The 13,160-nt window shown below is 43.2% G+C and overlaps 1 protein-coding gene across 15 annotated transcripts in view; it reads right to left on the bottom strand.

Moving 5' to 3' along the window:
• Positions 1 to 13,160, bottom strand: part of CADPS (calcium dependent secretion activator) — a 471,095-nt gene that overhangs the window by 338,455 nt on the left and 119,480 nt on the right. For all 15 annotated transcript variants that reach the window (XM_086367063.1, XM_086367067.1, XM_086367064.1 and 12 more), the window contains exon 3: positions 4,936 to 5,268. In XM_086367063.1, coding sequence (XP_086223189.1) covers positions 4,936 to 5,268 — 333 coding nt within the window. The remainder of the gene's footprint in view (positions 1 to 4,935; positions 5,269 to 13,160) is intronic.

Raw genomic sequence — 13,160 nt, 5'->3', positions numbered from 1 at the left:
TGGAGAAGGAAATGGCAACCCACTCCAGTGTTCTTGCCTGGAGAATCCCAGGGACGGGGGAGCTGCCGTCTATGGGGTCGCACAGAGTCGGACAGGACTGAAGCAACTTAGCAGCAGCAGCATAATGGTTGATAAGAGCCTACCAACTACTTAGAACAATCTGCCATCATCCATTTATTAATGTAATAGGCATTTATGGAACACTTGTTTTATGTCAAAGTACTGGAAATACTTTGACAAAGTATTTGACAAAGTATTTTCAATACTTTTTGGAAATATTAGCAAATAAGGCAGAGATGCACTATCGTCCTCCTAAGGCCAACATTCTGCTGAAGGATGGGCAGAGAGGGTGAGACAGGTAGTAAACACAAAAACAGGTGAAGAGGAAATGGAAGACAGTGGTAAAGGCTTTGATAAAAATCAAACAGGGGGATGGGAAAGACAGTGACTTGGCAGGGTGTGAAGCAAGGGAGAACTTTAGATGAAGTGGTCCAGGAACACCTCATGGAGAAGCTGACATTTAAGCTGTGCCAGTCATGCAAAGGTCTTCGCAAAGAGTATTCTAAATTGAGGGAAGAGCAAATGCAAAGGCCCACAGCCAATGTGATATGTTTGGGAAACAGAAGGCCAGTGAGAAAGCACATAGAGAAAGTGGTGTGATCCAGGATGATTCCTGTTCTGCCTTAAGCCTTAGTTATAGGTAAGGATGCCATTCTAGGGGTGAGGGGATGGCCATGGAAGATTTTAGGTGCAGAATTGGCATGATCCAGTTTACAATTTTAAAAGATCACTTCGATTGGTGTGTGGTGGGTACATTTTCATGGGCAAGAAGGGAGGCAGCGTTACCAGTTGGGTAAACACTGATCATCGAAGTAAATGATGTGTGCCTTGAATTAGCAGACAGACATGGAGGCAGGAAGAAGAAAATCCCAATATCCTGTAGTTCCTACATTAAACATTTAATTACATACAATGGAATATTATTCAACCACAAAAAAACAATGAAATAACGCCATTTGTAGCAACATGGATGGAGCTAAAGATGATCATACTAAGTCTACGATACATAAATTAGATAATCAATAAAGACGTACTGTATAGCATTGGGAACGCTACTCAATACTCTGTAATAACCTGTATGGGCAAGGAATCTAAAAAAGAGTGAATATACATATGTGTATAACTGACTCACTTTCCTATATAGCATAAATTAACAACACTGTAAATCAACTATACTCCAATAAAATTTTTTAAAAATTAAAAAAATATATATTTACGGCACTGTTCTGATGGTGTCTGTTGACTTTTTGCTTATTCCAATAGACTGTAATAAACTTTAACTGCTACCATGTACAAAGTGTCCCATGTTACTTCGGGCTTTGCATACATGCATTCTTACGACTGCATCCCAAGCTCATGTGTGGGGAAGTTAACTCCCAAGGCCTCAGAGTTATTTTAAGCGAGGAGTTATATTAAGATTTACCAAGGTTTACTGGATTCTGAGCAAGGAACAACTGTTAGCCAATGAACTACGGTGTCCGCCTTTAACCAACTTTAGAAGCTCTATACAGTCAGCAAAAACAGGACCAGGAGCTGACTGTGGCTCAGACCATGAACTCCTTATTGGCAAATTCAGACTTAAATTGAAGAAAGTAGGGAAAACCACTAGACCATTCAGGGATGACCTAAAGCAAATCCCTTATGATTATACAATGGAAGTGAGAAATAGATTCAAGGGCCTAGATCTGATAGATAGAGTGCCTGATGAACTATGGAATGGGGTTCGTGACATTGTACAGGAGACAGGGATCAAGACCATCCCCATGGAAAAGAAATGCAAAAAAGCAAAATGGCTGTCTGGGGAGGCCTTACAAACAGCTGTGAAAAGAAGAGAAGCAAAAAACAAGGAGAAAAGGAAAGATATAAACATCTGAATGCAGAGTTCCAAAGAATAGCAAGAAGAGATAAGAAAGTCTTCTTCAGCGATCAATGCAAAGAAATAGAGGAAAACAGCAGAATGGGGAAAACTAGAAATCTCTTCAAGAAAATCAGAGATACCAAAGGAACATTTCATGAAAAGATGGGCTCAATAAAGGACAAAAATGGTATGGACCTAACAGAAGCAGAAGATATTAAGAAGAGATGGCAAGAATATACAGAAGAACTGTACAAAAAAGATCTTCACGACCAAGATAATCATGATGGTGTGATCACTTATGTAGAGCCAGACATCCTGGAATGTGAAGTCAAGCGGGCCTTAGAAAGCATCACTACGAACAAAGCTAGTGGAGGTGATGGAATTCCAGTTGAGCTATTCCAAATCCTGAAAGATGATGCTGTGAAAGTGCTGCACTCAATATGCCAGCAAATTTGGAAAACTCAGCAGTGGCCACAGGACTGGAAAAGGTCAGTTTTCATTCCAATCCCAAAGACAGGCAATGCCAAAGAATGCTCAAACTACCACACAATTGCACTCATCTCACATGCTAGTAAAGTAATGCTCAAAATTCTCCAAGCCAGGCTTCAGCAATATGTGAACCGTGAACTTCCTGATGTTCAAGCTGGTTTTAGAAAAGGCAGAGGAACCAGAGATCAAATTGCCAACATCCGGATCATGGAAAAAGCAAGAGAGTTCCAGAAAAACATCTATTTCTGCTTTATTGACTATGCCAAAGCCTTTGACTGTGTGGATCACAATAAACTGTGGACAATTCTGAAAGAGATGGGAATACCAGACCACCTGACCTGCCTCTTGAGAAATCTGTATGCAGGTCAGGAAGCAACAGTTAGAACTAGACATGGAACAACAGACTGGTTCCAAATAGGAAAAGGAGTACGTCAAGGCTGTATATTGTCACCCTGCTTATTTAACTTCTATGCAGAGTACATCATGAGAAACGCTGGACTGGAAGAAGCACAAGCTGGAATCAAGATTGCCGGGAGAAATATCAATAACCTCAGATATGCAGATGACACCACCCTTATGGCAGAAAGTGAAGAGGAGCTAAAAAGTCTCTTGATAAAAGTGAAAGTGGAGAGTGAAAAAGTTGGCTTAAAGCTCAACATTCAGAAAACGAAGATCATGGCATCTGGTCCCATCACTTCATGGGAAATAGATGGGGAAGCAGAGGAAACAGTGTCAGACTTTTTTTTCTGGGCTCCAAAATCACTGCAGATGGTGACTGCAGCCATGAAATTAAAAGACGCTTACTCCTTGGAAGGAAAGTTATGACCAACCTAGATAGCATATTCAAAAGCAGAGACATTACTTTGCCAACAAAGGTTCATCTAGTCTAGGCTATGGTTTTTCCAGTGGTCATGTATGGATGTGAGAGCTGGACTGTGAAGAAGGCTGAGCGCCGAAGAATTGATGCTTTTGAACTGTGGTGTTGGAAAAGACTCTTGAGAGTCCCTTGGACTGCAAGGAGATCCAACCAGTCCATTCTGAAGGAGATCAGCCCTGGGATTTCTTTGGAAGGAATGATGCTGAAGCTGAAACTCCAGTACTTTGGCCACCTCATGAGAAGAGTTGACTCATTGGAAAAGACTCTGATGCTGGGGGGGATTGGGGGCAGGAGGAGAAGGGGACGACAGAAGATGAGATGGCTGGATGGCATCACTGATTCGATGGACGTGAGTCTCAGTGAACTCCAGGATTAGGTGATGGAAAGGGAGGCCTGGCGTGCTGCGATTCATGGTGTCACAAAGAGTTGGACACGACTGAGCGACTGATCTGATCTGATCTGATCTGAGGGGTAGAGTTGTACAGAGAAACCAGGGCATGGCTGAAATTCTATAATGGTTCTTAAAAGGCAACGGGGAGCAAGATTACTAGTAAGGGAAGCTCTTGTTTAAAAAAGCATTTTTCTGGGCCCTACCTTGAGAATGCAGAACCAGAATCTAGGGCTGTGGCTGGAAATGTGCCTTTTAAAAATGCTCCCAAGAGACACTCAATAAACTTTTCAAAGTCTGCTGAGTAGGCACACAATAAATATTTGTTGAATAAAGAAATATAATGGGGAAAGATTTGCAGTTAATGAAGATCAGGAGTACTTCACTCCCCCAAACTTTCATCCAGAAAAAATATAAGCGCACTTTTTGGGTGGGCCCAAGCTGAGCCTGGAGGAGGGCACAGCAACCCACTCCACTATTCTTCTCTGGAGAATCCCATGGACTGAGGAGCCTGGCAGGCTACAGTCCACAGGGTTGCACAGAGATGGACATGACTGTAGCAAATTAGCAGGCATGCAAGCAAAGCCTCAGCTAGCCACCTCAGATCCACTTGGAAATTTATGGTGTGACTAATATAAGGGTACAAGGCAGGTTTTATGGAAGTTTTGTTTTAAATAATTTCTCTTGACCAGGTGCTAGGTCCAACTTGTGTCACCAAATGAGGAAGTAGAAGCCCTTCAGCTGGTAAATCCCATCTATTTTAAAGGCGCATAATCTTTTTTAAAAAATCATTTTGATCTTACGACACTTTCCATAAAGGGGCCAACTGACCCCCTGAACACAATACACACAACATCTAGGGGCCAGGAGATTTTTAGGAACTCACAAAATGTTTTCATTTCTTTTAAAAATCAAAAGAAAAACCTGAAAATATTCTAGACTGGACCATATTCAACTTTTACCAATGCAGTTACAAAATGTAATTTTAAAATATATTAAAATTACAAAATATAATTTAAAAATACATTTAAAAAAATCAAGATACGCACAGAAGGCAACAATGACTAGGGAACATAGAAGCTGTCATAAGGCCCTGCTTTTTTTTTTTTTTCCTGTGCTGCACAGCTCGGGGGATATTAGTTCCCCAGCAGGGATGCAACCTGAAACCCCTGCAGTGGAAGTGAGGACCTTCACCGCGGACCACCAGGTAAGTCCCTGGCCCGGCTTTACTCACAGCCCTGGACCCAGGTGACAGCTCCTTACCTGGCAAGCATTGTACAGGAGCTGATGCTCGAACTTCTTGATCCCAAGAATGTTCTGGAACATCTCATAGAGTTGCTCTTTGCTCAGAATCAGCTCGGAAGCGGCGCTGGCCGTCATCCGGGCCTGCTGCTTCCTGGGGTCCTCCTCCCCGCGGTAAATGGCATCAAACTTGGCCATCCAGGAGCTCAGCACGGTCTCCTTGCTGAGGCCGTCGATCTCCGGCAGGCTGCGCACGCGTTTCTCAATGTGCTTCTTGAAGACTTCTCGCGAGTCGTTGGCGGAGCAGCCGCCGCTCTGCACCATGCGTGCCACGCGGTCGCTCTTCAGGAACACCTGTGCGGGAGGGGACGGGGCAGACGTCAGAAAGCTGCTCTGGAAGAAGTGTTTCCTGGGGCGGGGGCGGGGCTGACCCCTTGGAGGGCATCCCAGGAGGCACCGGGGTGGGTCAGAGCCTGACTGCTACCTCCTAGCTGTGGGAACTCAGGGGAGTCTCTTAGGCGTTCTGCCTTTGTGTCCAAATCTGGAAAATGGGAATGACTGGTATTTCCTAGATTGTCGCAAGGATAAAATGAGACAGTCATATCCTGAGAGGCAGCCTGATATAGAGACTCAGTTACTCAGACTGCTTGGGTCCTTTCTCTGCCACTTAGTGGCCGTATTTCTTACAACAGATTAGCTTCTTTGTACTTCAGTTTTCTCATCTATAAAATTGGGACAATAGTAGTTTCTACAGCTCATGTGCTTCTAAATGAGGGATAAATGAGTCAATATATGATAAACACTTGAAAGGGTGGTTCATATTAATACCATGTGGGTTGTTGTTGTGGTGGGTATTATTTTTATATGTAAAATAGCCGGTATGATGTCTGGTCATAGCACTTCACACAGTACATAGTCCACTATTTATATCTCATTTTATCCTCTCAGTGATACTCATCACAGTTCATATTGAACAAGGATTACATAAATATGTATTTCAGGCCTGTCTCCCCTCCCCAAATGTAAACTCCACGTGGGCCGGAAATGTGCCCTTCTTCTTCCCCCAAATATCACCCACCCATCTTTAGAGTAGAGCCTCCTGCTTTGAGAGTGAATAATGAGGAAGGCAGGCCTTACACTCAATCCATTTTGTAAATGGAAAAGCCAAGACTTCAGAGAGGAGTCTTTTTTTTAACTCATTAACTCAAAATGGACAACTCTATAAACGCATGGTCTCTTGACTTCACCCTGGTTCCTCCCTTTCCTATGAGTCTCACCTGCCTGGGGGGACAGCCCTTGGTGATCTTGCTAGTGCTGCCTTGATCCTGGGATAGAGCAGCCATTAACAACAGTTTCCTTTCACTGCATTTGGAAGCTTATATAAGCTACACAGTTCTGGGGTGTCATACAAGGCAGTGAAGCTGCTGCTTCCTATTCACCAAGAGGAAACACCTGACGTTTTTGAGCCATGTCCTGTCCTAGTCACGGTTCAGAAGGTGCATAAATAGCCTTCCAGAAGCAGAACAAATATGCACTTCCCTGTCATATTTCAGAGAATACCTGTGGTAGGCGATTGCTTGGGGGCATCTCATTGCCTCCCACTTCATCACAAAGCCTTCCTTGGGGAGGAGAGATATTAGAAAGTTGGACTCCATTTATTGTCAATTGAATGAACTAATTCAGAAAGAAAAAGGACCAAGGATTTGTTTCACAGGCTAGAGGCCATGGCCTGCTCCACTGTGCTTGGGAATGGTACTCAGTTGAGACCTTAGAGTTCATTTAAAAATCAATTATTAAAAAAAAAAAAAAAGGTTACAAATGAATCGAGGCTTTAAGAGCTTTAATGAGCTAGCAATTCACCTGAAACTCTATAATGCTTAATACAGGTAGTTTCTCCATGTAACGAACACACTGTGTTTCAGTTATAGGTCTAGATCTCAAAGAGCATCAAAGTTTTGAAGTTTTTGGAGTGACAGTATAACACTGTGATATGACCTGTAAACCATACTCCCAGGCCAGATCTGCCATTAACTTTCTGTGTAACCTTGGGTAAGTTACCTCATCTCTCTGATCCTCTAGTATCTTATCTATACACTGAGGGAGTTGAACTATACAACTTTGAGCTTGTCTTTTAAGCTGTAAAGTTTATACTGTTACTCATGAGTCCATTCATCCTTTCTTTAGGTACTGTCTGGAGGAAGGCATGTGCCAGGTGCCAGGGTTAGAATGAGGAGGAAAGAGATGTTGCCCCAGCCCTCATGCCTCTGTGACATTGTCCTATTCATCCCACACAAATATCATTACAACCTGTGTCAAGTGCTAACCAAGGGAAACTGCGCAGCTTCATGCATGCTTGTAGCCAGGAATACATTACAATATGTGGTCAGGAAAGCCTTCCTGGAGAACTCCTTTAAGGTGAAATGTGAAAGACGGGTAGGAGAAGAATGAAAGAAGGAATAACATATGTAAACACACTGAGGATCTGAGGAAATCAGGAGAAGTCAGTGTGGCTATGGCGAGAGAAGCGTGAAATGATCAGCCAGCCTTCTCTGAGAAAGATCAAATTGAAAAGACTCTGAAAAGTGGAGGGCTTCATCTGTCCACAGGTAAGATACAATCACTAGTGTAAGATAGGTAGAAGGGGCTGGATGGCCAACGGCACGGGAGGTTCTATTAAGAACATTAATTCTCATTTGAAGGGCACTGGGAAGCCAATGAAGGCTTTAAATCTAGACAGGACACAATCAGGTTCACATACTCTGGCTTTAATGTAGAAAATGGACCTGAAGAAGGCCAGGAGAGTAGACAGGAGGCCAGTTGAGAGACAGCTTATGAGCACAGGTGAGTGACGGTGGTAGCGATGCAAAGGGGTTAATTCCTTGCTGTCAGCACTAGTGAATATTAGAGGAGACTTAAAAACATTCACTCAACAATGAAGCCACACTCTCCTTCCATTTGTCCATAGCAGCGTCCCACAAACCTGGAACGGGACCCCATTTCAGGTTCTCAGCACCTGATTCCTTTCCCCCAGAGCCCCTCCACAGCTGCTATCTGTCCTTTGTCTCTCTAACTTTAGTTAATGTCTGAGGCTCCAGATAGACTATATAAGTCCTCAGAAGGCAGGAGTTGTATCTGCTTTGTTCCTATTATTTTTTCTGAGTGTCTAAGACAGCGCCTGGCACATAGTTGGTGCTATGTCGAATGAGGAAAATCAGTGAATGAACAACAGGAACAAAGCAGACATCTCAAAGCAGAGACCCTATGCAGATTATATCTGGATGGAGGGAAGACGGTAAAGAAGATACCAGCAAGCACAAATACACTGGTCTCTTAAAAACAATTGACTGACACTATATTTTCCATGAGACCTGACAATAGGGGATAAGAAATGAGGAAGTGTTAGTCTCTCAGTTGTGTCTAACTCTTCGAGACCCCATGGACTATAGCCCACCAGGTTCCTCTGTCCATGGGATTCTCCAGGCAAGAATACTGGAGTGGGTTGCCATGCCCTTCTCTGGGGACGAAATGAGGATATTGGCACACTGGTCCTAGTCAGCATCCATAACTGGTGATCCCTGGATCCTGCACACATTATCTGCTTTCCACAGGTCCTTCCTTTATACACAATAGCCACTAAATATATATTCATTGTACTACTAGCGGATGGCTTTAGACAATCACTTAACTTGTATCAACCTCACTCCTTCACCATTACCTGGGGTTCAACCAGCCAGCCTTCTCTGAGAAAGATCAAATTGAAAAGACTCTGAAAAGTGGAGGGCTTCATCTGTCCACAGGTACAAGATACATCTGTCCACAAGATACAATCACTAGGCCCCAGAACAAAAGGAGATGAGTGGAATGTTAAGAGAATAGAGGAAGGAGGCAGAAGATGGAGGAGACGGACAAGTGCCAAAAAAGCAGCAAGTCGGCCACAGGGAGAAACGGTGGCAGCAGAAAGCTAACTTTCCAAGCACATCATCTGTCTTGGCTTCTCAGTCTTGTCTGAAAGGAAGCCAGGCAGGCAATGTACTTGTGTGTCTCTAAAATGACCCTTGAAATTCATTTGTACCAGGAGCTCTATCTGGTATTTTGTGTTTTGTTTTCTGTTTCATTTTTCAGTGGCTCTTGCAAGAGACTTCAACTCCAGGCACAGCTCTATGCGGCACATCCATAAATCCTGCCCGCTTCTCTGCCAACTCCCAGACAGGTCATAATGGGAGAGGGCAGATAAACAAATAAATACGAAACAGTGAAGGGCAGTCAATTCAGCAACTCAGCCTCATCCATCAGTCCTTCCCTCCATTGCCAGAGCCAAGCAGCCTCAAGGTTGTTTTAGAAACACAGAAGCGCATCGGTACTTAATGACGGGACATGCTATGGGGTAAAGCTGGCCCAGCTCCTGCTTCTCTACAGACAGGCTGAGAACACAAGGCGGATCCTCTCCTGCTCTACAAAAGCACATCATTTCAACGTAAATAAGAAAAATACCTAGATGCTATAGTAAATAAGATTTTAAAAACCTACAAAAAAACAATGTTTCTGATGACTGGCACACACGTAATGGTAACCGTGGGCTCTAGTGTCAGACAACCTGAGATCAAATTCTGGCTCCACCAGCTGCTGGCTTTGTCAGCTGAGCAACTTACTTCATCTTTCTGAGCTTCAGTTTTATCATCTTTCAAATGGGAATCATAACCGCCCTGCTGTGCAGGATTGGCAAGGGAGCTCAATGAAACAATGAAAGTCAACTGGTGAACACGCTGCCTACTCCAAGAATGTAATGAAAGTTAACTGTTATTTTTAAATTGATTATTATACAACCATGAAAAAAGATAACTTTTCTTCTTTTATCAGCATCAAAGGATGTCCATGATATGCTGCTAAATCAGAGACTTCCAATCATAGGGGTGAAGTGGGGTTGGGGCACAGGACTGTAACTTTTGATTAAGAACATCACAGGTACTGTAATAAAACTTTTTACTGATGATTGAGCTAGCACAGGTGTGACTTTTGCAGAAGTAGAAAGATTGAAAACAACTGTGAGATGAAACAAATGGGTTATTAACATTTTTTAGTTATTTTCCATCTTAACATGGAAATCAAGGAGCTATCTTTACAAGTATAGATATATCAAAAAATACCTGGAAAGGCATATACCAAAATTTAATAGTGGTTGTCTAGCATGATGGGATTAGAGGTATTTTCCTAACCATTTCATTTCCATTTTTTCCCTATTGTCTAGTTTTACAATTGACATGTTTGACTTTCACAGTTATATAAAACACCCCTTTCTATGTGGGAAAATGACAGATTTTACTTTCACTGAGGCAAGATGCATGTAAATTTCTTAAATAAAAAGCATCTTTGGATCTTAAAGACTTTTTTTGTCAGAAAGTAAGGGGAACCTAGGCAAATTTAAGAAACATATCTGAGGCCATGACCTATGGTAAGTGGTGGTAGGTTAGGAACCAAAGTAATTCCCTTGCCCCTTTCTATGTCCTTTTCCCCTGCCTTGACCTTGTATCTTCCATCCCCATGTCTAGGCCCCAAACTAGGGAGTGGATTGATTCTGTAGCTTTCAATCCTCTTTTATCATTTATTTCTGTACAGCAGGTGGGCACTATATCACCACCCTTCCGCTCTTATGTTCATAACAGCACTTTTCTGTTGCAGATTTATGATGAGGTTGTATGTCTAAGTGTGTGTGTTTGGAATGAAATCTTGACAACAAGGAAGATACTACTACGGATGAAGAAACTGAAGCTCAGAGGTGGCTGAGGTCCCACAGCCAGTTTGCAGCCAAACCAGAATCCACCACCACTTTCAGACACTCAACTCATCCTCTTGCTTCTGGTCCCCAACTTTTTGACACCAAGGACCAGTTTCATGGAAGACAATTTTTCCATAGACCGAGGAGAGGGGAATTGTTCTTGGATGATTCGAGTACATTACATTTATTGTGCACTTTATTTCTATTACTATTACATCAGCTCCACCTGAGATCACCAAACATTAGCTCCCAGAGGCTGGGGACCCCTACTAGTCTTAACCACTCGGCCCTCTGCTCCCTCCTTCCTTGCCTGGTTGTTCCCACAGGAATAAGTGCCTTTAGAATGGCTGGTTACTCTTTTCCTAGGCCACTGAGGAATCATAGTGGTTTTGCCTATGAAAATGTATAGCTTTATTTTAGAAAAATAGCCAGGTCACACACACATCTACTTTTCTTAGATTAAAAAAAGTTCAGTGATAAAGATGAAATGACGTATGTCACCCTGTGCAGAGGACACCTGCAGGTTTTGCCTGCCAACCATCCATCCCCTTGTGTAACAGCACCTCAGTCTGAGAACACCTTTATTGCTATGCACTATTTCGCTGGGGCTGTCACTCACGGGACCGTGCGCTTCCTTTGCCAAGTAGTGAACTGGGGCCTGAACTTGGCATTCAGACTCCCTCTTCTGGGGTTCAGATTCAGAGAGGGGAAGCATAAGAAAGGGACAGGGTTGGAGTAGATTCATGCCAGTGATGGGGTATGGATTATATCCTGCTACCCAGCTTCCTGAGGCTAAGCTATCCTGCGTCCCGTCTTCTCTCTAGATGGTTTTTCTCTTTTGATAACAAAACAACAGTTGTTGTTGTTATTAGGGCTTAATTTAGCGACAGTCAGTTTCTGTTACTCCCAATCAAAGAACTGTGTTGGATACACTATTCAAATTTAGTGTGACAAAAACTAACTGAGGCTTTGTTAGAGAAGATCAGCTAAAAATAAAATGAAACAAAATGAAACTCAGTCATAGCAGTGGTGCTGGCTGCAGTCCAGACAGCAGCTGTCCTGCTCTAACAGGAGTGCTGGTCTGCATGCCGTCTACCGTACTCTACACTCCCTGGTCCAAGGTTCTGTAAGACCTTTCCATCTGCCTCATCTCACTGCTGTCAGGGCCAGCCTGTGAAGGAACGAAAATTAAGCAGGTAAATGGGGAGGGAGGTAAGGATGAGGATGGAGGTTGGGAGGGCTTATGTTTCACAATTTGTCTTAAAAGAGCTGAGAGTTAGAAAAATGTGGGGGCCCTGGAGAAACGGGGTCGGGGGCTCTCTGATGCATTAGCACTGTGGCATGGAAACAGGATGAAGTTGCTGAGCTAGATCTCAGAGCATCCACCTTGGTGCCCAGCCCTCAAAGCCATCATAAAAGAGATTAAAGGATTAATCTCCTTCCCTGCTTGATCTGCTTTGCCACAGGGAACCTTGGTCTTCCTCTATCCTGGCCCACTCTGCTTCCAGGCCTGACTAGCTTGCAATGAATGCTGGGCAGCTGGGCTCAGACTGGGCTGGATGTGGGTGGGCACAGATGGAAAAAGGACAGTGGCTCCCCACTCCCTTTATTAAAAAAAAATAATGCTCATTACTACTCTAGCAGGTTGACAAAGCATTATTGTCTTTGCAAAACAATGGTATTTCCAGAAACTGACTTTAGTATTAATAACTGACTATAGTAATCTCAGAACTTTTGGAGAAAATGTTTTTGTTTGTTTGTTTTTAAGTTGTCATTATCACTTGTATACTGGGACATATATATCAGGGTTGGTATGGTGGGATGGAGAGAGAGAGTATGTGTAGGGGAGTGGAGGTTGAGAATTTAGGAGACTGTCTGTTGGTTTTGGCTCTTAAGCATACATTCCCCCTTCTATTAAAAAGCATCCCAGTTTCTTAATGGGAAACCAGGCCATTTCAACACAAATGGTTCCAGTGGGACTGAACCTGCACTCCAGCTCCAGAGGTGGTGTCTGTCCTGGGTCTGATCCTTGGTCTACCTGGTGAGGCAAACACTGACATAAAAGCGACTGGGTCCCAGAGGAAGGGATGGGACTCTGCAACTGGGCAGAGGAAGAGATGCTAGCTCTCCACTGCCCAAGAATGAAAGCAGAGAGAGAAAGTGATGAGTAATCAACTTGGAGCACTCCCAAGTGATGTATCAATCCTGACGCCTTGACTAGGGACCTTTGCTTCAGAGGATTAGGCTTCCCAAGAAACATGAATCTCAAGACACTCTAAAGCTTTACTAATGAATACAGTAAATAATTAGTACCTGACATTATTTCCTGTTAGTCAGATCTCAATATTAAATATTCAGTAATTTCTTTATGTCTATATTCTCATCAGACTAAACAGAAGCCCTTTCAAATAAACTAGCCACTATAGAGGAAAATATCAGGACCACTATAGATATCATGGTAATTTCCAGAGAC

The sequence above is a fragment of the Bos grunniens genome, chromosome 22 (assembly GCF_055505025.1).
Source record: "Bos grunniens cultivar Pamir isolate PY7600 chromosome 22, Bosgru_T2T1.0, whole genome shotgun sequence".
In the NCBI taxonomy this organism is placed as follows: domain Eukaryota; kingdom Metazoa; phylum Chordata; class Mammalia; order Artiodactyla; family Bovidae; genus Bos; species Bos grunniens.
This window is presented reverse-complemented; position numbering and strand designations above follow the sequence as displayed.